Source organism: Elgaria multicarinata, chromosome 5 (genome assembly GCF_023053635.1).
Source record: "Elgaria multicarinata webbii isolate HBS135686 ecotype San Diego chromosome 5, rElgMul1.1.pri, whole genome shotgun sequence".
Taxonomy (NCBI): domain Eukaryota; kingdom Metazoa; phylum Chordata; class Lepidosauria; order Squamata; family Anguidae; genus Elgaria; species Elgaria multicarinata.
Genome location: NC_086175.1, coordinates 45,814,814 through 45,838,407, shown reverse-complemented (window position 1 = coordinate 45,838,407; position 23,594 = coordinate 45,814,814). Strand labels below are relative to the sequence as shown.

Sequence of the window (23,594 nt, the reverse complement as noted above, 5' to 3'; positions counted from 1 at the left end):
GTAGAGTTGGAAGGGGCCTATAAGGCCAAGTCCAACCCCGTGCTGAATGTAGGAATCCGCCTTAAAGGATCCCTGACAGATGGTTGTCCGGCTGCCTCTTAAATGCCTCTAGACTGGAATACTGGCCTCAGCATATGCACTTTTTTCCAAGCACACTGGATTAGATTCTTAGGCTGAGATCCTAAGGCCAATTACTTGAAAGTAAGTTCTACTCAAATCAAGTGGACTCAATTCTTGGCCCGCCGCTCTGACCATGTCACTCCACTTCTGAAATCTCTTCATTGGCTTCCAATTCACTCCAGAATCCAATATAAACTTCTCCTGTTGACCTTCAAAGCTTTTCACGGTCTAGCTCCTGCCTATCTCTCCTCTCTCATCTCACACTATTGCCCTGCTCGTGTTCTCCGCTCCTCTGATGCCATGCTTCTCGCCTGCCCAAGGACCTCCACTTCCCTTACTCGGCTTCGTCCATTTTCTTCTGCTGCCCCTTACGCCTGGAACGCTCTTCCAGAACACTTGAGAACTACCAAGTCAATCACAGCTTTTAAAACTTAGCTAAAAACTTTTCTTTTCCCTATAGCTTTTAAATATTGAGTTGGTTCTGACGCTATACTGTTAGCTTCACCCTACCCGGTGCCTGTTTACACTTCCCTGTGCCTGTTTGCATTCTCTTTCCCTCCTTATTGTTTACTACAACTTTATTAGATTGTAAGCCTATGCGGCAGGGTCTTGCTATTTACTGTGCAATCTGTACAGCACCATGTACATTGATGGTGCTATATAAATAAATAATAATAATAATAATAAAATGTATTTAAGACTTTGGTGAACTGATACCTCCCAGTAGTTTTATTAGGAGGACTGAGGTAGCTTTAGAAGAGAGAAGAGCCTTGAAAATAGGGTTAATCCAAGGGCCATATTATATGGAAGGTATCAAGAACACAGTGTCTTCCCATTGTTTATAGGTTGGTTTAACACCCAGTCATGCTTGGCTATTAGATTAAATGGAGGCTGTGCCTCTGTGGGTTGCTCTTTTTTAGTGTGCTGGCTATCTTAATACATTGTCTAGTTGGACATAACATTTTTCATGTTGTACATGTGCCAGAGTCTTGGGTTCCCTTAATCAGGTAAACACCATTGTTATGGCATATCAGCAGGTTATTGTGACAGAAGTGATTATTGCATGACTGTCCTCAGAGCTCCCTTGTTACTTCAGTCCATTGTCACATACAGCAGCACATTATAAATGATTTGGACATATCTGGACACTTTTAGTATACAATGCAGTATCCTCTTTATCAGTTTTGCTCTGAAGCATCCACAAGGACATGGTTAGTTGCTTTCTCAGACTTTGGTGACTCCTAAAATATCTTGAGTTTGGTCTATTTTTGCTCTTTGCTTAACTCAGTGATTCTTAAATGATGGTTTTGGAACCATCAGCATCCCTATTGCGCCAGTTGGTTCCCGTGGTCTTATTGAAAATAACAGAAAAATGCTGCCAGAGTTTTATGTTCCACCACATAGAAAGAGGCAGCCATTTTTTCAGTTTAAAACTTAAATCGAAAAATTGAAGAGCAGTTTGCCTCTTCAGCAGTAGAAATGGCTTCACTGAAATACATTCCAGCTATATGTATGCTTCTCCCCTGGCCACCCATAAAGCTTGTGGGATTGCAACTCTAAGAGAAGAGCAGTAATCAATGTTTAGTTCAAAAGCTTTTTCAAGCATCCTTCCACATGGTATTTATTAAGGTAAGAAAATGTGGTCCAAGCACAAACAAGTAAATTAGAATAGTGGTCCTCAACAGGGTTGAAAAACTACTTACAGCTCCTCTTAAGAATATGAAATCCTGTGATAAACATGCCTTTTTGCATAGACAAGCTAATTGGATTGCTGTATAGTACATTTCAAAAAACATAAAATCAGTTTTACTTTATAAAAGTGTACAGTAGATATAGCTGGACAAAATAGCTGGAGTGGGTCATGTTTTCTTTGTATGTTTAATGTGGAAGATGTCTACAGTGGTTTCATGACATGGTCTCAAATCAAAGTCACAGTATCCAAGGCAAAAACGACCCTGTGGAAAACAAATTATTCTTTTAAACACTTCTGTAACTCAATTTTTTTCAAAGACGAAACAGACAACAATCCTCACCTGTGGTTTCTTAAAATAATCAAGGCCCCTTCCAATTTTAATCATCCATCCATTGTTGAATCTGTGTTTTAAATGCAAGAAAGTTGTTATTCTTCACAAATATTGAAACTATAGGCATGTATTATATGATAAAACTCCTGTTCAGAACATGCATGATCTGGATTCCAAAATATATGTTAACATTTGTTATTAGTGTACCTTTAAATCCTGATTAATATTTCAGATTTGTTAAAGATATAGCAATTTAACTAATAGATGAGCCAATGCGGTCAAATGAATGGAACTCCAAATTTTGTTTTGGGAAAACCTGGGTTCAAACCATCACTGAGCAATTAATGTGGCCTTTCCTAGACCCAGTTCCTCTTCTGAAAAATGGGAATAGTGACCTTCTTCAAAGGGTAGTTGTTAAGGTTAACAAGAGAAAGAAAATAAATTAAAAGATGCTTGACAAGCGATTGAAAATTATAAATACAACAGCAAGTCATGATGATCAGACAATGATCAGACTAAAGTGTCAGTTTTAGTCTCTGCAACTATATTTGTTCTGACGGAATTAGACACTATGCTCCCATTCATACACCTACTGGGGCATCCTCCCCAATTGCAAGGTGGAGGAGTGATGCAAACTCAGCCCCTTCCCCATATATAGACATATTTTACATGAAGTAGATGTTCCAGTGGTGGTCAAAAGGATTAGACACACCCAGCTGAGATTAAAGGTTACCTGGCCCTAGTAAGTATATGAAATGGGTGTACGTGCAGATATTGCCTGCTATAGTAAGTAGAACTTCAGTTTTGTCCAATAAAAGGTAAGAACAGTGGGCAAAAGATAATTTGTAGAGTAAGCAGGAGATAACTACTGCTGAATACTGCCTTGGAGCTCTTCAAGCTAATTATAGTCTCCAGAATTTGAATCGGCAACTGGCATGTACTATATAAGGTTAGAACACATACCAATCAAGTATATGTAAATATCTTAGCAAATCAGTATTGTTGAACTAGTGATTTTGTTCATGTCACCAACCTAATCTCTCGATCATGTATTGAAGAAGAGTAGGATACGTCCAGTGTTACTCCAAAATTCTTTAGGGACTGTTGTATTTCTTCTAGGGCACTCATCTGTTGACTCTTTCCACTGCCCTGTTAAGATGCATTTATATATGTTTTAAAAAAATAAAATAAAAAGATAATCAAAACATGTTGCAAATTCAGGTTATGAACCTATTTTTGTGAATGAATAGCTCCATCTTTTATTTTTACTTTATTTTTTAATCGCCCTTCCACTCAATGAAAGCCTGAGGTGATCTACAATGAAAACATAAAAATGATGAAATACTTAATAAATAAAAACAAAACAGATAAAATACATACCTTACAATAAAACGGGGACTCTCTAAAATTAAGAAGCGGTATTAGTCACTAAAAGTGTCTTGGAAGAGTATAGTTTTTACCAGCTATCGAAACCCAGTAATGAGGGAGCTGACGTAACCTCCCTGGGGAAGGATGTCCACAATCAGGGCGAAAGGCCCTGATCTGAATCCCCAGCAACCTCACCTCTCTAGGAGATGGAACGCATAATACAGCTTCTAGGTAGGTTCATATAGGAGGAAGCAGTCTTTCAGGCACCCTTTCCCCAAGCCTGACCATTTATGAATGCAAATAATTGATTTAACATTTTAAAAAATTCCAGCCAATAGCCAAGGAGGATTTTATGAAGGGGACTGCATATTGACTTCTAATTTTTGTAGATTGAGTAAGTGAGAGGTACATAATAGATGCGTTGTAAAAGACAAACCACTACATTCTGAACGAAGACCCATACCTGCCTGCTCAATTTTGGATTCAAACCTAGCCTTGCAAATAAGACAAAAAGGTTAATAAACTCTCCCTGCCCGCGACTAGCCCATCAGTTCCCAATACCATCTTAAATAAGTCATTTGTAGCACACGGATGACCTCAAAGCTGTAGCACAGTGGTAGAACACATGCTTTCCATGCAGAAGTCTCAGATCCAGTTTCTGGCATCTCCCAAGTAGGTATGAGAAACCCTGGAGAACCACTCTAGTATTTTCCACATATTGTGGATTACAACTGTTATCAGCCCCATCAGCCCCATCGGCCAATGATCAGCAATGATGGGAATTCAAGTACCAAACATCTGGAAGGCAGCGGATTGGGGAAGACTGATGTAGAGAATGTTGAGCTAGATGGACAAATGGTCTGATCTGGTATAAAAGCTTCTTGTGTTCCTTTCTAATTAACCAAAACTTCTTTGTCTGATCATTTACTCAACACAGGCAACTAGATGAGTCGCTGTTTATAAGTCTGCTTTAAACCCAAAGCAGACCATTCCCCTTAGTAAAAGAAGTGTCTAATTTTAGGAGCAAATGTGAATGTAATTTGAAAGAACCACTAGGCTAAGCTTCTAGGAGTTTACTTCTAGAGGTAAGACATAGCAATCTTCTCAGTATTGTTTCCTTCACTACTGGATTTTTTAAAAAAATAAACTATTTTTCTTAATAGCAAATGTGACAGAAGTAAATAAGATCACATTATTTCAAGGCCGCTTCCATTAAGAAATCTGCAATAAATTATTAGAACTAGCAACACATTTCTTGAAAAAGCATGTAGGAATTATTATTTTTTACTCTTGCCATGGTGGCTACAATGCATTAATTAAAAATAACCATTTCATTTTTGATTCATTGTTTTAATTTGAAGTTGATGTATTTTAATTTGTGTTAATAAAAAACTTTTTTAAAAAATAACCATTTCATTTCAATAAATACAACTTTATAGAGTAAGAGGTTTTGGACTGCAATCCTATGCGTGTTCCCTTTCCTATGGGATTCCCTGCCTTTGGGGGTCAGGCAGGCACCAATGTTGTACTGTTTCAGGCGCCTCCTGAAAATGTTGTTGTTTCGGAAGCTTTCCTAGAATGACCAGCCATGGTTTTACTAAAACTCATATTTTATCAGAACTTTATTCTTTTAAAGATAGCAATTTTTAATATGGTTTTATTCTTTTAGTCTATTGGTTGTTCACTGCTCTTGACATCTTTTGGATGGGGAACAGTATATAAATGTTGTAAATAAATAAATAAATAAATAAAATAGTCTACTCAGAAGTTTGATTAAGTTCAATGGGCATACTCTGAGGTAAGTGGGTTTAAGATTGCAATGCTTGTGTAAATACTTACTTCATCATGAGAGGTAAGAAGGTGTATACTTTTCACTTTGCATGGTCCTTTAACAAGCATTTCACAGAATCTTAAGAAGTTGTACAACTGTAAACAATTAAATAGAATTAATGTTTAAGATACAAAGAACAAAATGTTTTGACTGTATGAATCAACAAAGTCTTACCTGATGAACATGCCTAATGTAAGGGTCCTCAACCCAAACCTCTGTAACAGTTTCATTAAGATATTCTTGGAATAGCTTTTCATAGCTGAAACCTTTTGTATTTTCCTCAATTTTAATTTGTTTGTGATATTTTCCATCTAAAAACAAGAAAGACTTTCACTTAAAATCAACCACATACAAGTTATAGTATCTTTTTAAAAAATCCAATGTAGCATTCCACAAATGTACTAAAGAAACTTACATTATAGCTTCATACCTTCTTTCTCTTTCTCAAGATATTTCTTAATATCTTCTGCTCTGTTCATGTAATCTGATATTTTGTCTCTGTAATGATTCTTTTTCTTCTCATCCTTTGTAGCTGTGACAAAGACAAGATGCATGAAGGACAGTGAAGAAACTGTTCTTTTTCATTAGTCCACTTTCTGCCTTCAGTTTAAATGTATGACCTGCATGTTCACAGCAAGGCTTGGTACCCAACCCTCATGCAACAATGTTGTCACGTCTGGCTCCTGGGTCTTGCCTGGAGAACTAGATGAGGGCATTTTGTTAGTAAAACTATGGCAACTGAAAACAAAAAAGCATAATATAGCCAGTGTGGTATAGGTTAGAATGTTGGATTAGGCATTGGGAGATCAGTGTTCTAGTCTCCACTTGGATATAAAGCTCACTGGGTAACTTTGGGCCAGGAACTGACTCTCAGCCTAATCTACCTCACAGGGTTGTTATTGTGAGGATAAAATGGAGAGGAGGAAAATTGTGTAAGCTGCCTCAGGTTCCCTGTAAAAGGAAAAAGGGGTAGAAATGTAAATTTTTATTATTATATTTATTACACTTATATACTGCCCCATAGCCAAAGCTCTCTGGGCGGTTTACAAAGATAAATAAATAACAAGGGTTGTATATTTCAGAAGGCTTCCAATGAAACTCCAGATCAGCTTTACCTAACCAGAGGCTGACCTACACCAAGCAAGATATGACACTTCAAAAACGTTTTGAAAACTGTATATGGAGTGTGTCCTGGGCCCCAACGGTTGTCACTATTGTTATAAACCGTTTTAAAGCAGTAGTGTAGATTCTGCCCTAGTATCTTCCATGTGTTTTGGACCACAACTTCCAGCATTCCTGACCCTTGACCATGCTGGCTGGGGCTGATGGGAGTTGAAGTCCAAAATATTACAGGGGACTACATTGGGAAAGGCTGCTCCAGATGCAGTGTGTTTGCTCTGCTTCCTCAAACAGGGCTGGGGAAACCTTTTTCCTGCCAGGGGCTACATTCCCTTGGAGTAATTTGTCATGGACCACATGCCACTGGTAGACAGGGCCAGAGGTACCCCACATGCTTTCTTCTCTCATCTATTCACTCTCTCTTTGTCATACCCCCTCACTTCTCACCTACCCACACACTCAGCACACACTTCAAAAGAAAGAAACTCCAAGACAAAAAGAAATAACTCCACACAACAGTTGATTTGTCGAATTCTCTAGCACTAAATATGGTTATGGTTAACTATCTTGATTCTGGCTGCAATCCTATATGCACTTACTTGGCAGTAAGCCTCATTTAACACTGTGGGGCTTATTTCTGAGTTAACATGCATAAGATTGCACTCTGAATGCTATAAATTCTTGGAGGACATAGCTGTATGTTAGGCCCAGTTCTAAGGTAATGAAGTTGTATCTGGACAGTACCACTTCAGACTGCAAGGGCAGGGATCTTGGTGGATCCACATGGTTGAATATTCCTGCATACAGAAACAAACAAACAAAAGTCCATATAGAAAATTAGATGTGAGGCAGGAAGGTTCTAGTTTAGCCTCCCTGGCACCTAGTTTTCTATGTCTTTGTGGGGGCATTAAATTTGGGCACAATTTTATTAAACGTAACATGGCACAAAATATAAGCTATTAAGATAGATAATTTGATTCATATCAGAGCAGCTGAGGACAGAAACCAAAACGTTTTGCTTAAAGATATTAAAATTTGTTTTATGTGTCACTCTAACAAATATATTTTAAGTGATTAACTGCATTTTTCCGGGAACCGAAGCAAACTTGTCTGACGTGCTATTTGAGGCTTTAGAACTCGTCACATTCACATGCATACATACACGTTCAATTATGTGAACCTCCCAGACATGCATTCTAAAGTGGTACATCCCAGACACAGGTTTACCAACGCAATGAAGAATCAAGTCTAACTGAAATTTCCATATTCAGAGACAGAATACCAGCTGCTAGTGACAGACAGGGGGAAAGTGTTCTTTTCATACCCTGTTCGGTTTCTTAGTGGAGACGGCACGGGGCTTGAAGGACCTTTGGTTTGTGAGATCTACAGGATTACTAGAGGTTGAGGGTTGGGATGTTCACTGCAAAACAGAGAAGCTCGTCTGCCTTGGCTGCGGGTGGGAAGCCAAAAGACTCACCTTTGAGCACTTTCAGCAAGAGATCAATCCCTTCCTGGTAGCACACAAGCGACTCCTGGAAGCGAGACGCCAAGTCCAGCTCCACCGCCCGCTTGAGCACCGACACCGCTGGATCCTCCATTGCAGCGGGGAAAAGAGACCAAGCACTGGCAGTGGGGTTTCTCGGTCGGGATCCCCACTAAAAATACACTTCATCTTACCGAGGGCGGCAAGCTTGCGGGAATCCAAACCTCCATCCAATAAACAGAGAGAAACAAACCGCGACAAAAAAAAAAACATAAATAGGATTTCACGCCTTCTGCCGGCCACGTGATTTACAAGAACTGGAAACTGAAACCATCCCACTAAGCGGGCGGAAGCAAGACCATAGATATATAAGACATTCCTAGACTTCTCTTCCCCCTAGTAGAAGCCGGTGGAAATATCGCGATCTGTGATTGGATGACCCAAGCGAGGCTTTCTTCTCGCGTAGGAGGCTGGACGCAATGCGTAACAGTAGGGCGTAAGATGGCGGCGTTGTTGGGTAGAGTGATGTGGGGGACTCCTGCTGCTTGGCAGGTGAGATGACGGGGATCTCGAAAGGTTCCCCGAGCTGGAGTGTTGTTCTGTGGGTAGAGAATTATGCTTCGTGCGAGGACCTTTTGAAATCCTTTCTTTATTTTATATTACATTTTTATACCGCCCAATAGCCGAAGCTCTCCGGGCGGTTCACAAAAATTAAAACCATTAATTGTGCTGTAGGAAGGGCTCAACCAGATCCCCAAATCTGATTTAGATCACATGGCTCGGGGCCACAATCCCTGGCGGAGCTCAGCTCAACATCTACACTGCACTCAACACCTCCGGGTGCCTCCCTGCCCCCCTCCCCACCCCCAGTTATGGAATAACCAGCAATTGCTATGTTTTTGGCGCCAGGTCAAGAGTATTCTTTTTCCCCAGGCATTTAGCAGCATGTGATGTGTTTTAATCTATCCTGGATTTGTTTTTATGGTTTGCCAATTGCTCAAAGTTGTTTTTAAATGTATGTTGTCTCTGTGTGTACTGTGTTGTGTGTTTTTAAATTTTGCATATTGTTTTTAATCTTTTCATCCTTAAAACCCACCCAGAGAACTTCAGGTATGGGGCCAAATAGAAATATAATAGATAATAATAATAAATGGCAGGGCGCAATTCAGGAAGGCATGAAGTAAATAAGTTAGGCTGTACTCCTGGATATTTGTAGAATACAGTTTCTTTATCCCACAACCCAGTCCTCAGATGTCAGAATGCCTTTTAACAAAGGGATGGAATTCAGATTGGATTGTTTCCTTGCAATTTTCATTTTGTATGAAAATCCAGGTGTATTTGTTTACAATAAACTGGGACAAGTTTGGTAAACATGTCTATGTAATTCCTGGTTACTTTATTTTTGTTGTTGCACTATCTTTAAAGAAGTGCCAGATTTCTCTGGAGTACCAACTATTAGCTTTGTAAACAAAACCAGCGATTGTGAATACATTTCCTGTTAGAATTGTTACCTCAGGCTGACTGTGTTTTAAAGTCTTCACACCCAAAATGATCAACGAATCTATATAAGTCAATTTGGAATTAGCCCATGCATAGGAGGATAGTTTCTGATGGGAATCTTCAAATATGTAGTTATGTTTCAACTTTGAAACAGTGTATTGTGTCTCTTTCTTGTCCTTCCTGCACTAGAGTTTTGCAAGGAACAAAATGGAGCCAGTCACTTGGAGAATGTGGATTAGGCAGAGATTTACTAGGTCAAGAATTCCCGAATCGGTAAGCCTTGTGTTGAAAAACTGTTTTATTTATTTATTTTAGCATTTTTATCCAGCCCTTTAGGCTACAAAAATATTTCTTAAGACAAATATTTCTTATTTTACTTTCACACTTCCCATTAGAAAATTTAGGGAGCAATCCTATGCCTCCTACACAGCGTCTGGGGGGCATAGGATATTTCGGATTCCTGAATCTGAGATAGTGCTCTGACCTTGTAGCCATGCAACTGAGCTCCCTCTGCTCTCACAACTGGAGCGGAGAGACCCACATCAGCTGCTTCTACAAGCTCGCAGATGTAATCTCATAGGGGGATTAAAGGGGGCATGTTGTTGGGTGGGGAGGGGAGGAAACTGGAGAAAGAGGGATCCAAACCATCCCCAATCTTCTTCCCTCCCCAAAGACTTCACTAGATGGACAAAAAAGCCCATCTAGCTAAAATTCAAAGCGGGAAGCGCAATACACCTTCTGCTCTGCAATGGATACACGTAAGCCTCTGAGTTATTGTATTACAAATTAAAATGTTCAGTATGTGCGCTGTACCACATTTAGACCTGGTTTTGCATATAATGGGCTATTCCCATGGTTTTTTATTGGGTTAACTCGAGGTTGTTTAACCCATAAATAATCCAGAGTTTCCTAGTTTGGTCATTGCAAAACAACCCAGGAATGAAGCAATCCTGAGTCATTAACTGAAAATGGAAGTGGCCAATGGCTCACTTGCTCCTATTCCCCACCATCAATTCCTGGGTTAAGCAACCAAGCAATTGGCTGTGATGTGCGATCAGGGCCTTGTTCAACTAGCTGATCCATCATGTAAAAAAGTGAGTTTGGCAGGTTTGCTATTTACTGTATAATTCTATGCATAGTTCTTGCTAAATTCAATGTGGTTTACTCAGCTAAGAGTACAAAGGATTGTAGCCCTACTCTGCCACACGTAACTGTTATAAACTTAGTGAGTTTTATAGTGGAATTTTTTATTTATTGTTTTTATTTATTTATTGCATTCTTATTTGGGATCCCAGCTCTGTAAGTGAAAACAGATAACCTAGATCTGAAGTAGAAGTATGATATGGAAGTCTGCCTTCATTCTATGTTTATAAGGGGGGGGGGGACTTTGATACCAATCTGTTTCTCTGATGTCATATTCTAGTCATCCAATCACTTTTACTACAAATCAAAATTTTAATAATAATTTGTAAGATATTTATTGTGTTGGCTAGTCATGAGTGAACAACTAAACCCTGCATTTGTTGGATGCCTCTTAGGTATTTCAGCCACGACCTGGTGATCATGAAAAATATGGAGGTGATCCACAGCAACCTCATAAATTGCACCTTGTCACCAGAATCAGAAGTGGGAAAAGGCGTCCTTATTGGGAAAAGGACTTGCTCAAAATGCTTGGATTGGAAAAGGTATCTAGTCCTTTAACAAACTTGTTTTCCCTTTTGCTTTCTTCCCAGAAAAAAGTTCAGGGATTTCCTCCCTTACCTCTAATAGTAACTTACGCTGGCCAGTCCTATGCATATTTGTTCAGAAGCAAGTACCACTAAATTAGATGGGATTTCTTTCCAGTTAAGTGTACATAGGATTGCAGTCTTAGACTACCTACCAAGATCAGACATTTAGACAGGTCTATCAGAATAATCTGTATTTGCAACAACATCTCCATCTCAGGGCAAGGTTTCAAATTGAGTAATCTGCTGAGTTCTTCTCCAGTATACTATAGAAGACACAGTGTATTGTAGAAGACACACATCCATCCATTAATGAAAAGAAAACAGTTAATTAGTTTGAGCTCTTGCCTTTGTTTATATAGGAGTGCTTTTTATTTCTGTCTTCAGGCCAGGCATCTGATCACCTGGGCATTTAAAACATGATCATGGAATCTAGAGAATATATGTTATAGCCCTAAACTATGCTACAAAGGGAGTTTAGCTGAGTTTAAAAAGCAGTTTGGGGATTGAATGGAAGAGCAGATTATTATTATTTTTATTTATTTATTTATTTATAGAGCACCATCTATGTACATGGTGCTGTACAGCGTAAAACAGTAAATAGCAAGACCCTGCCGCATAGGCTTACATTCTATTAAACAGGAATTGCTGCTTGTGTGCACATGCCTGGCCTCTGTGAAATGTAATGTGGGACTAGATGGAATTTTGCTCTGATACCGCAAAACTGTTAGTGTTTTCTTCTGAGGTTGCCATTGAAATGCTTCTGCTTTTGAATTGGAGGAAAGGTGAAGAGTAGTTCAAGTATTGTGTACAAGTAACATCTGAGAGGAAGTGTCATAAAATGTGTTTGGATTGTGGCTGTAACAACGGCACTTACTGATTTCAGCTGTAGTAGGGTGACCATATGAAAAGGAGAACAGGGCTCCTGTATCTTTAACAGTTGTATTGAAAAGGGAATTTCAGCAGGTGTTATTTGTATGCATGCAGCACCTGGTGATGTCCCCTCTTCATCACAACAGTTAAAGATGCAGGAGCCCTGCCTAGCATGACCATATAAAAAAGAGGGAGGAGGTGCAATTTTAAATGAGGGGGGGAAAGAATGAGGGGATGAGGCTCCCCAAGAGCCTTCCCGTCTACCACAGCCATACCCCAACCAATCTGTTGGGCAGCAGGCTTGCATGTGTAATTGCCCACCTGTGGGTTAGAGTATGGCAACTTACTGTAAATAGAAACATTGCATGCAATTCCATTTAGCTTGCTATGAAGAGGAGCTTTATGATCAGAAACTACTGAATGTTTAGAATTTTTTTGTTCTAATTTATAGTAAACGTTGTTGCAGGAAATTTCCTATCTTATCCCATACTACATTTTCTACAAGAGAAATTGAGTAAAATCTTGCTCTTTATCTCTGCATGGTTAAACCCTTTCTTCAATATTCTGTTTTCTTGTTATGTGAGTCTCCCATTGGATATCCATAAAAGAGAAATCTCCCAGCCTACTTACTTGCAACTGTTGTGTGTAACTGATAGCCTAATACAGCATGTTGTTAAGATTGGCATTGACACAAGGAACTTCATTAGATGCTTTGCCTTCAAAAATCTTAGGCTGCAATCATATAGTAACTTACCTGGGGGTAGGCACCAGGGAACTCTTTGGCATTCACTTCTGAGTAGATATTTATAGGATTGTACTGTTATGGATTTTTATTGAACTAGTTAGTTTAATCATGGTTCATACCTCTATTTAAGAAGTGGATATTTGTCACAGTTAGTTAACTATGAATTAAAATATTAAAAGCTTAGCATAAGTCATATTTGGCTGAAATTTGTACTGTGATAATGAAAGAAATTTAAAGGTTGAAGTATAATTGTATTGATTTCTGTGTTGGTTAATTCTATCTTCAGTAATTCAATCTTTATTAAGTACATTAGTTTTTATTGCCCAGACTACTTGGTTATTTTTAAGTTTTGTATTTTAAGAACTGTTTCAACACGGTAACTATTTTCACAATTTCAGTGTGCGTGTGTGTGTGTTTGAAACTAAAACTTTTTATAAAATTTATGGTTGCTTACAGAGATTTGAGCCCAGAGTGCACAAAAACATCCCTTCCGTGAATGCAAAACTGAAAGTCATTAAACATCTAATAAGGTTTGTTAACTCTTCTTGCCTGCAGTTTTTTAAAATAGCTTTTGTAAAACAGGACTAATGTATTTTTCTCTCTCTAACTGTAGCATCAAACCATTAAAGCTACCCCATGGAATTCCATCTGAAGAGGAAATGTCTGATACCTTTATTAATAGCACCACAGGTGAACTAATAATTCGCCGTCGACTAAAACCAGTGGAACAGAAAACAATTGACTCTTTGTAATATGTATTGATATTTTAGAAAATAAATGTAACTTTAAACTTGGAGTTGTCTTAATGTTATTTCCTATGGGGAACTTTTACACATCTGTTTGGAGTAATTTCTCGAGGCTGTTTAATCAAACATGGCTAGAATAGATGCAAAGAAAACAAAACTGTTCCATCTAGCCAAACTTTCTGGATTTCTGCATAATTACCATTCTGTTAATGACTGCACATTCACTAGCAGTACTAGTGCAAATAACACCTAGCTTAATGAACTTGTAATGCCTTGTGCAGGTGGAATCAAAGTAACAGTATTTGCCCCTAGGGCAAAGAGAATTGCTTTCTGCAAGTGGTAAAACATTTGCGGAATGACACTGTTGGATACGAGCATTTGTGCACACTTGGTTCACAGAGAGCATTGGCTAAGATGGGACTTTATCATTGCCCTATGCTAATGAAAAATACACCCATGCAGTCCTACATTATAGGCCATGGGTGCACAACCCATGCTCCCGCAAAAGTGGCTTCAAACCCCCCAGTGCAGCCCAATTCACCATAGCTTGTACTCGCCATTTCCTTCTTCAGCGATTCTCATAGAGATCAATGGTGTGTACATTTGTGTGGGCTAGTATCACATGATATGACCCTCTGGGCTTGCGCTCCTGTTGTAGAGGAAGCTCTGAGTTGAAGGACAAGCTGCTTTTCAAAGAAGCTTCTTTACAGTTCTCTTTTTAGTGAAGAATTCCTTGTGCTTCTGAAGAACCTTAGGGTTCCCTGGAGCAGGTTGTCTAATATAACATGAGAAATATGGAAGATATTCATGTTCCCCGAGTTAGATAGAAATAGGACAAATCACTTCAGTGCATGCAAGAATTCACATTCTGTTGAATTTGAAGATGAGAAAGGGTGGCATGGTCTCCTATATATATATATATATATATATATATATATATATATATATTAAAAAAAATCAACATAAATCTTATTTTCCATAACATCTTTCTAACCTTGGAACATGATAGAATGCATTGCCATGGGATTTTGATAGCACTTAATAACATGAGTTCTTCTGGATCAGACCAAAGGCATATCTAGTCCAGCATCCTGTTTCCCGCAGTTGCCAAACAGATGTCTCCAGCCCAGAAGCAGGACATGATTGCAAAAGCATCCTCCCACTAGTGTTCCCCAGCAACTGAGCAGGGGGTTGGACTCGATGGCCTTCTAGGTCCCTTCCAACTCTACTATTCTATGATTCTATGATATTGAGAGTTGCCTCTGCTCCTGGAGGTAGTATATAGCCATCATAACTGGTAGCTATTGATGGCTTTATCCTCCATACATTTGTTTAGTCCCCCTTTAACTATGTACTGTATAAAGTATTCAATGTGCCAGTATTCAGCTTGGATTCTAGTACTGTGAGGAGAAGTTCTCTATTCACTTTCTCCACAACATACAGAATTTTATGTACTTCTAACATGAATCCCCTTGTTAAACTTATTTTAGGAAAAAAATAACCACAAATGTTGTAATCTTCCCTCACAGGGGAGTTGATCCAGATCCCTGACCCTTTGGGTTGTTCTTTTCCAGCTCTACAATTTTTTTTTTAATGCAGTAACCAAAGAATTATATAAAGACATAGTTTTGGTAGCTCTATTTCTGACCGCTTTCTTTAGCAATTGGCAACTTGCATATATTTATTGTGATCGCAGTTTTGGTCACCATTTCTAATCCGTTCAACATTAAATTTCTTACCAGGTCCTCGATGCCACGTAGGATTAAGTGAAGGGTTGCATCCTGTCAGCTCAGTCATTTAAAGTATCTAGAAATGTTCCCTCCTTGTTGTGAACACAAATTTACTCAGTCTATGTGGGGGAATTGAAGTCTCTTATTACTACAACTTCCTCCTTTTGATGCCTCCCTGTTTTCATTCTACCTCTCAAGATCCCCCTGATCATTTTGGTCATAGTATGTCCCTACTGCTAGATTTTCCTTTGGGGCCTGCATTGCCACTGACCGCAATTCTGTGGAGGATTTAGTCCCTCCTTAATTTTTTAGATTGACTCTATACCTTTGGCATATAGAGTGGCACCATCCCACCATACCCTTCTATGTCCTTCTTATAGAGTTCATAGCCAGATTACCTCACTGTTTCTCTCCATTCCACCAGGTTTCTGTTATGCTATATCATCCTTTAAAACAACACACTTCAACTTGTCCACCTTGGCTCATAGGTTCACATAGAAATGCCTGTGGCATGTGCATTTTTCCATATGGCAGTCCGGAGGTTCAACTTCCTACCTAACAATCTAAATTTTGCTTACAGGATTGCACAACTAAATTTCTCCAGATCATTGGTGCTGATGTGCATCATGACCACTGATTTTTCTCTAGTACTATCAGCCTATCTAGATTAATAGGTGTAGATGAAAGAGCTGTTACCTATGATGGCTAGAAATACAATCTCAGGTTGTAGATGGCTTAGTTTGGTAGCCTTTTATTTGGTTCTCTGCCGTTCCTGCTACCTTTTCCATAGCTTTTGGCTGGATGGCTGTTTTAAATAGTGTTTTTATTTTCAGCAAATACTATATAATAGAAATGTAGCTTAAATGAACAATTTTAAAACATTTTGATATAATTAGTATGTTGGCATTCTAGATCTTTATGTCAGGTTGTTCAACTGATGAAACAATATATTAATGCTTTTCTGTACTGCAAAGTTCAAATTTATTAAACTGTGTCATTGAAAATGCTTAGCATTTATGTAATCCCTTAGCATGTTCAAAATGGGACATATTGCAAGTGAGAGGGTAGATCCAAAGGGAGAGGCGGGTAAGAAATAAATAAATTTATTATTATTATTATTATTATTATTATTATTATTATTATTATTATTACTATTAGATGTAAATACTGGCTTGTCTTAAGGCCTCCCTAGCTAGTTAACAGAAGAGGCAAATATCTGAACTGGTCATTTCCCAGTTCATAGCTAATACGTCATATTATCTCCTATAAGTTGCAGTAACAAGCTTGAAGGAAGAAAAATCAGAAATGTAAATCAAATAAGTAGTGGTTTTTAAATAAAAGGCCATTTATAGAAAACTTACATCAATTTATAAACTTAAGTAAATGCACTTAAGCTTCCACCATCATCGTCAATCATGGCCATTTTAAAACAGCCTGGTCAATAACTAAGGTAGTAATATAACATTTTCCTAAGTTTTCTTTAAAAGTTGATGCATCTTTGTTTAATTGTCAAGGAAAAAAAGAATGTGATGATCTGATGGATAATGTATACAAAAGTTTAAGTTAAAAAAATTTAATTTGTGTTACAATCCCATTTAAAAGCTTATTAGAATCCATGTGTTTTGTAAAACTTGGCTCTTGCAACAACATCATTGGCATAATCATCATTTGTTGTGCCTATATCCATCTGGTCATTGCTCCGGACATTTTTAGTTCCTGCGTTGTACGCTGAAATTCCACCTATAGTTAAAAGTGTTTTAAGATTAGATGAACATCACATTAAAAGAATTCTTCTTTAGTAGGCATCCCCCATGCATTAAAATAATCTATAATTTGATTCTGAGTTTCGGATTCTCACAGTTGTGCTTTAGAGGAAGTTAAATGGTTGATTGAAAGTGACGCGAAGTACATCAGTGAGATAAGCCTTTCCTTTTCCACTTGATAAAGGACAGGATTGTTGAGATATACACAGCTTGTTAAATTCATGAGTACACCAAAGTAATTTCTACTAAGTTTGAAAGGACTTAACTCCCAAGTATGTGTGCACAGGATTACAGCCTGAGTGGTATTTATTTAAAAGCATAAATTGCTGAAAATGCATCATTTCTCATCCATCCTTATCTGGAAATTGAGAAGTTCTCCAGATGCCATATATAGCTGAGCATATTTAAGTGCACCTGCGTATATGGAGTAGTAGCATCTTTTCCCAAACTACACAACACCCTCATCTCTTAAGTATAGGCTAGATGTAGATCAGGGGCAGGCAGACCAAGTTTGCAGAATCAACTTTGCTTTTTACTAGAACCCCAAGGTCCATAACTGAAGCCAGGTAGAAAATAGAAGCTCAGGTGGTGGTGGGGAATACCATCTCAGAATTAAGGAACAAGAGTACTCAGCCCAAGAATTTGCTTTTGGTGCTAGAACTGAGTTTATAGTCCTTTCGCACACTAATGTCCACTCTTGGTTTTCAGCCTGAGTTTTCTTCCGTCTCAGCTGCCTAATAAAGAAGGGGCGGGGAATGCCTGTTTGTTGAAAGAACGCCTTTAATTGTTTTTAAACAATTAGGAGTCAGAAACCTTTGATGATCTAACACAAATAAAGAATATCAACCAGTAGATCCCAATATACCTTCTGCCCACCCCTGATATAAATTACCTTTTTTTATTTAGTGCCACATAAGCTTGGTCCTAAGACTGTCTATCTGGAGCAAAGTGTTCTTGTCACATAGTTGGAATCAATGTGAGCATCAATACAGTAATTGTCATCTGAACTCAAGTGAATTGCTTTTGATGCTTAACATCATCCAATGTTAAGTGATCAGGAGGGAAATAAATGGGATTGGATGGAAGATGACTCTTCATTGGAAGAAGACAAGATCATAGCCATATGGTAGAGTACATGCTTTCCATGCGAAAGTTCCCAGGTTCAATCCCTAGTATCTCCAGGTAGCTCTGGAGAAGACTGTACAGAATTGGAGAGGCACTGTCAGTCGGTATCAACAATATTGGACTAGTTGGAGTCTGACTCGGTATAAGGCAGCTTCTTATATTCCAGGTATTTTACAAGTTTAATGATTCTATGGATCCAGAGGTTAAAGGAGACTCAAAGGAGGCCTGGCTCTATATATTGCATTGACCCCTAGGTCCCCTTGACCTCTGGGCAACTGCCAAGCACTGTGCTTGGCAACAGAAGTGCCATAGTTCAGTGATAAACCACATGCTTTGCATACAGAAGTTCCCAGATTCAATCCCCAGCATCTCTAGGTAAGGCTAGGAAAGACTCCTGCCTGAAACCCTGGCAATGCTACTGGGCTGTACCAAGATGGACCAAGGGTCTGATTCAGTATATGTTCCTTCCCAGAAGTTTCTTCCTGCTGGGTGATAAATTCCAGGGTAGAAAGGAAAAGTAAGGGGGATCCCCTTCACCCAACTTTACACCTCAAACTCTACAAAATATTTTGGAACAGATAGGTTCATACCTTTGAGCTGTTGTTCCTTAGTCCACTGCGGAAATTTTTTTTGGATGCTCTTTATCATATCACGTAAAATGAGAGAACCCTGATTAATGTGCTCCTCACTTTCCCATGTGCCAACTGGATGGTGGAATCTTTTATCAACCTAAAAAGAATCATTAAAGTATTTCAATTATTTTGTAGGGTAGCCTTCTTCAACCTGGTGCCCTCCAAATGCTTTGGGTTACAACTCCCAGAACTCCTGGCCATTGGCCATGCTGATGGGAACTGCTGTAGGGTATTACTATTACTTAAGTTCTTTATATGGGTGCCAGCAATGTACAGCTCCTTTACAAAGTGACAGGCAAAAGCAGGTAGCCCCCCTGCCTCAAGGAGATTATAATCTAAACATTGGCAGTGGGGAAGATGACAAAAATAGGGGAGGAGGGGGTAAACAAGGGAGAAATGGGAGCAACTGCAATTCTATGAAGCTTTGTTTTGGTTGGAGATGATTAGTTGTTGTAATGGCTCCTTATAATGTCAGCATAATGTATCAGGATTTGGGGTTGCCTGTTTTTATGTAATGACATCAAATATAAATCTTTACCTGCATCAAACCAAATGCATTTCCATGGTCACCCCAACCATCCTTCAGCACAGTTCCACCATGAGATTCTCGGGTGATTATACCAGCAATCACAGCTGCATCAATACCTGTTTTTCTACTGACATCCTCAATCTTTGTTTTATATTTCTCTAGATTCTTTAAGTCTCTTTCTGCAATTATTTCTGAAGCTGCAGCTCCTTGTGGGAAAGAAAGCAAACAGGATATTTTTAAAAAAGAGTTACAAATGCATGGAAGAAGTGTAATTGGTAGAAGTAATGTTTTGAGGTAACCAGGTGAGCCACAGTCCGGTTTCAGTTATGTATATGAACTAGTAGACCCAAATGAACAGCTGGTGTTATGGATGAACATTGTGACAGAAAATAACATCTACATTGACTATCTTCCACATTGATCAATCTTCCACATTGATCTAGGTCTCTCATACTTGAACTGGACGGAGAGTTTGTGTATATATCCTTCTATGTTTTATGAACATAACTCACGGGGCTATAAAAACAGGCAGTACAGTGTCCAGTTCCCTAGCTACCAAAAGCTTATTCTGCTCTCCATTGAGAAATTGTGGGGTAGGAGGAAAGAAGAGGAATGAGGTTAATTATAAGTGAAAATCTTCTTTAAATTAGCTTGACCTTTCCACTTGGCTTTGGGGAGGCATTAAGGAAGAAAATCCTATACAACGAAGGTCAATTTTAAAAAATCAGATTCCTCAAAGAATCCTCTCTCCCATTACAGAGCCATCTAAAGGCCAAAATAGACATTACCTGAAAGTCTTACCTAGGAGCTACAACTTTTCATTTTTACTCTAAAGTAGTTGCAAAGGCCCAATCTGGATTTTACAAGCTTCCCACACTAGGGTCCCGGTCCAGACTGGGGGCCCTGCAACCAATCTTAAAGTAAAAATAAAATATGCATCTGCTAGATATGGATTTGGGAAACCTTGTTTGGGGGTAGGGAGCTTTTAAGATTCGGATTGAATCTCTGCACCTACTCTAGACTAAAAATGAAAAAGATTAAGCTGTTAGGTACTGTTCTAAAGAAATGTGTTTTGGCCCTAATACCAACTGTCTAGTGAGGATGAATCCAGGAGAGAAAATGAGGCCTGTAACAATAATACCAGATACCTGCTTCTGTTCCTGATGGACTGTTCCCTCCCTGCCACAGGGCCATCTAATACCATATGTCCAGTGTGAAAGAGCATCAGACGTTAGCTCCTACTGAATGCAGCTGGTTGTTTTTGCTTAAATGCATTTCTTGGTGTATCTATTGCAAAGTGAACCAACTTTGAAGATTATAGTTGAAAAGTGGGATATAAATCGACTTAATAAATAATCGTGTATCTAAGTATTATTATATGGAGTAGTATCCCATTGTGCACATGTGATTGCAGAAGTGACTGCTCATGCATCTGAACCACTGGAGGCGGAACAACCCTGTTGGATGCCACCCATAATCATATAGATAGATGATCCACAAAACAAGTGAGTAAATGTCCAACCCTACCTTTGGGGCTGACTGCTGGGCAGAGGGGCCAGTTGGCATGGGCCTACGATTTTGAGGGGGCCTACTCCGAGTCCCCCTGGTAGAGGCAAAGGGGGACCCTTTGGTAAAGATTTGTTACAAAGTAGCTCTCCTGTGAGTGAGCAGTACTAACATGGACAAGGCAAAGTTGCTTGATTTTTCTGTTGTTGTTGATGAATTTGCCCAAAGAAAAGCATGTAAAGCATTTCTGAATGTGAAGAAGTGATGTCTTATAGACATCTTGAATAATAAATTGTTCTAGTTCATGTATTTAGAACTGATTAAAAAATACTTAATGAGCAGTTTGAAATGGGGCCTACATTTCCCATCTGGCCCAGGGCTATTAACAGCTTTGCCCAGCCCTGCTGCTGGGATCAAATCAAACCCTTTGAAGTTGGGCCTAGAATTATTTAAAGACCTTTCCCCCCTCATTGTTACAAGTCTTGATAAATCTCAGAGAACTGATGAAATTTATGGTTTAAGAACATGTGGTTGAGCCAGGTGATGGGAAGTCCCCATCTTAACATTTTTGTGGTACAGTCAGTTTTCAAATCTCTGGTCACATTTGAAAAATGATAATTAACCCCATGCTAGTTTCAATATGTCCATCATCACCTCAAAATAACCACCTGAAGGCAGGTCTGTATATTACACTTACTATGCAAAATGCCCCTCATGAAATATTGCTGCCACCACCATCATAATAGATAGCATAAGTAAACACCGACTTCCACATCATCTCCCCACTAGCATCAGCCTCTGGGGAATGTGTAGTTCTGGCATGGAGATATCCCTTGTGATAAGGAAGTAAGATGGGTTTAAGGGTGCTACACGTTATGCTTATGGCATCAACAGGACATAGTGGTTACTTTTAGGTGGCTCAACTATTAATAAGGAGAGTGGCCCATAATAAGAATAAATCTCAGTTTCTAGAGAGGCATATCCAGCCTTAGTCATATTTAGAATAGATTCATTAATATCAAAGGGACTTAAGTTAGCTCTGACTAACTAAAGTTCCATTGCTTTCAATAAGGCTTTTCTAAGCATGACTAACTCTGAATCCAATGCAGGTGAAGCTTTTATTGTGCAAACACGCCCCATTCACAGAATTTTAAGGGGGTCTTCAGATGCTGCTGTCTTCCTCGTCTAGTCCTCCCATGTTTTTCCATTCCTTCCATCTTTTCTCTTACTAGAAAAAACAATTAAAGAGGAGAATACAAACAGCTGAACATTGTCTTTTTTATTGTTAGCGCTAGGAGCCCTCTGTCTGGAAGCACCCTTAGTTTACATAAATGCAAAAAATTGATTAGTTACCCTTTTGACACAGGTTTTCCCATTAAACTGGCTTTTTTATTATCTTAAAATAAGACACATGTCATGGGCAGCCTCAGTCAATTAACAAAGCCATCATAATATTCAAACAAATGTGAGAAATAATCTTACCACCATAACTCAGGCCTTCTTGTTTTGCAGTTTTAAGAGAAGCCCCGGTGGTGTCGACATCCATTATGTTACCATAAGCTGGCAAGGATAAACGCATTTATTAACCAAATTAGATACTTTATAACAGAATTGTGTTTTGTTTTACCAATATCTATAAGCAATGGCAGAGTGTCCTAATCTAAACAAGATTTAGCATGCACCAATACTTGAAAAGTATATTCCGAAAACAGTTTATTGTCCCCATTTTAATTCCTTCACTGAGTTGTATACCAAGAGAAAATGATCCACATCATCTGTATAAACTAGGGTGAACATATATATGCCCGGTTTCCCCAGGGCTTTTGCTCCCTCCTGGGACATGGTTTTTAAAAATATTTAAAAAAAATGTCTGGGGAAATCCCAACATCCCAGAATCTGCAAAACATTATTTTCCACCATTTTTAAATATACCTACATGTAGGTATATTTAAAAACGGTGGAAAATAATGTTTTAGATATATGGATATACATATGAAATGCATACAACTTTCTAGCAATTCTAGCAATAGAATCCTTCTATTTCCATGACATCTGTACAATATGATATATGAGAAACTGCTAGCCAATTGCCACACAGCATCTTTGAGAACGACATTTATCCCAATCATTGCAAAGAACAATCTTTTAAGAATGAGATGTGACCTAAGAGTGACCTACTATACATCTCTACCAAAACTAAATCACAAAAAGTACAATTATTAGCAAAATCAAACCACATTTTGTATATGCTTGATTTAGCATTTTACCTTCTCCCTGCCCCACCCCTGCTATACTGACAGGATCAAACAACCACACATTAAGTTTGAAACTGTATGCCTATTGTTATATACCACATAACAAACAGAACCCTTGTTAAGTTATGCCGAGTTATTGTAAAACAAATACCTTCCATGATTCCTTGACGTTTCTTCAGCTCTGTAACTATCTAAGAGAAAAGAAACTATCTAGGCAGTTTCACTTTCAAAGCTAGTTTCCTTCCTCTCTGCTTGCTAGTCTGTTTACTGGTATGTTAGTGTTGAGTCATTCAGGGAAGGTGTAATATAAAATAAAGGGAAATTCCCTCTTGCTTGCTGGGAGTTTCATATAAATGAATGCAATAACTGTGACTTTCCCATAACCACACAAAAATTTGCATAATTTTTTGTAGCAAACATTCCCTTGGCAATGGGCCAAAGAAAGATTTTGGGGTGTTTTTAATTATTACAGCTTTAATCTCTGTAATTTTCTGGAATGTGCCCATCCCGAGGACAGC

The 23,594-nt window shown here is 38.6% G+C and overlaps 3 protein-coding genes across 4 annotated transcripts; 1 reads left to right on the top strand and 2 right to left on the bottom strand.

Annotated features, from left to right (window-relative positions):
* Positions 1-1,700: 1,700 nt before the first annotated feature.
* On the bottom strand, positions 1,701-8,253 carry MITD1 (microtubule interacting and trafficking domain containing 1). 2 transcript variants are annotated; one of them, XM_063126278.1, is made up of 7 exons: positions 7,940-8,247; positions 5,774-5,875; positions 5,518-5,654; positions 5,352-5,438; positions 3,178-3,293; positions 2,154-2,214; positions 1,701-2,075 (listed from the first exon to the last, which is right to left on the bottom strand). In XM_063126278.1, the coding sequence occupies exons 1-7, from the start codon at positions 8,058-8,060 to the stop codon at positions 1,980-1,982; spliced, it is 720 nt and encodes a 239-aa protein (XP_062982348.1). In that variant the 5' UTR covers positions 8,061-8,247; the 3' UTR covers positions 1,701-1,979. The 2 variants fall into 2 exon arrangements, with proteins under 2 accessions (XP_062982348.1, XP_062982349.1); XM_063126279.1 differs by lacking the exon at positions 5,352-5,438 and having other exon boundaries at positions 7,940-8,253.
* Positions 8,254-8,335: 82 nt separating this feature from the next.
* On the top strand, positions 8,336-13,586 carry MRPL30 (mitochondrial ribosomal protein L30). The gene is made up of 5 exons (XM_063126280.1): positions 8,336-8,497; positions 9,635-9,718; positions 10,984-11,130; positions 13,247-13,320; positions 13,404-13,586. The coding sequence occupies exons 1-5, from the start codon at positions 8,381-8,383 to the stop codon at positions 13,540-13,542; spliced, it is 561 nt and encodes a 186-aa protein (XP_062982350.1). The 5' UTR covers positions 8,336-8,380; the 3' UTR covers positions 13,543-13,586.
* A 2,841-nt stretch (positions 13,587-16,427) lies between these two features.
* LOC134399449 (lysozyme g-like) lies at positions 16,428-23,308 on the bottom strand. The gene is made up of 5 exons (XM_063127489.1): positions 23,228-23,308; positions 22,304-22,381; positions 19,325-19,521; positions 18,745-18,883; positions 16,428-17,006 (listed from the first exon to the last, which is right to left on the bottom strand). The coding sequence occupies exons 1-5, from the start codon at positions 23,232-23,234 to the stop codon at positions 16,873-16,875; spliced, it is 555 nt and encodes a 184-aa protein (XP_062983559.1). The 5' UTR covers positions 23,235-23,308; the 3' UTR covers positions 16,428-16,872.
* Positions 23,309-23,594: the final 286 nt, after the last annotated feature.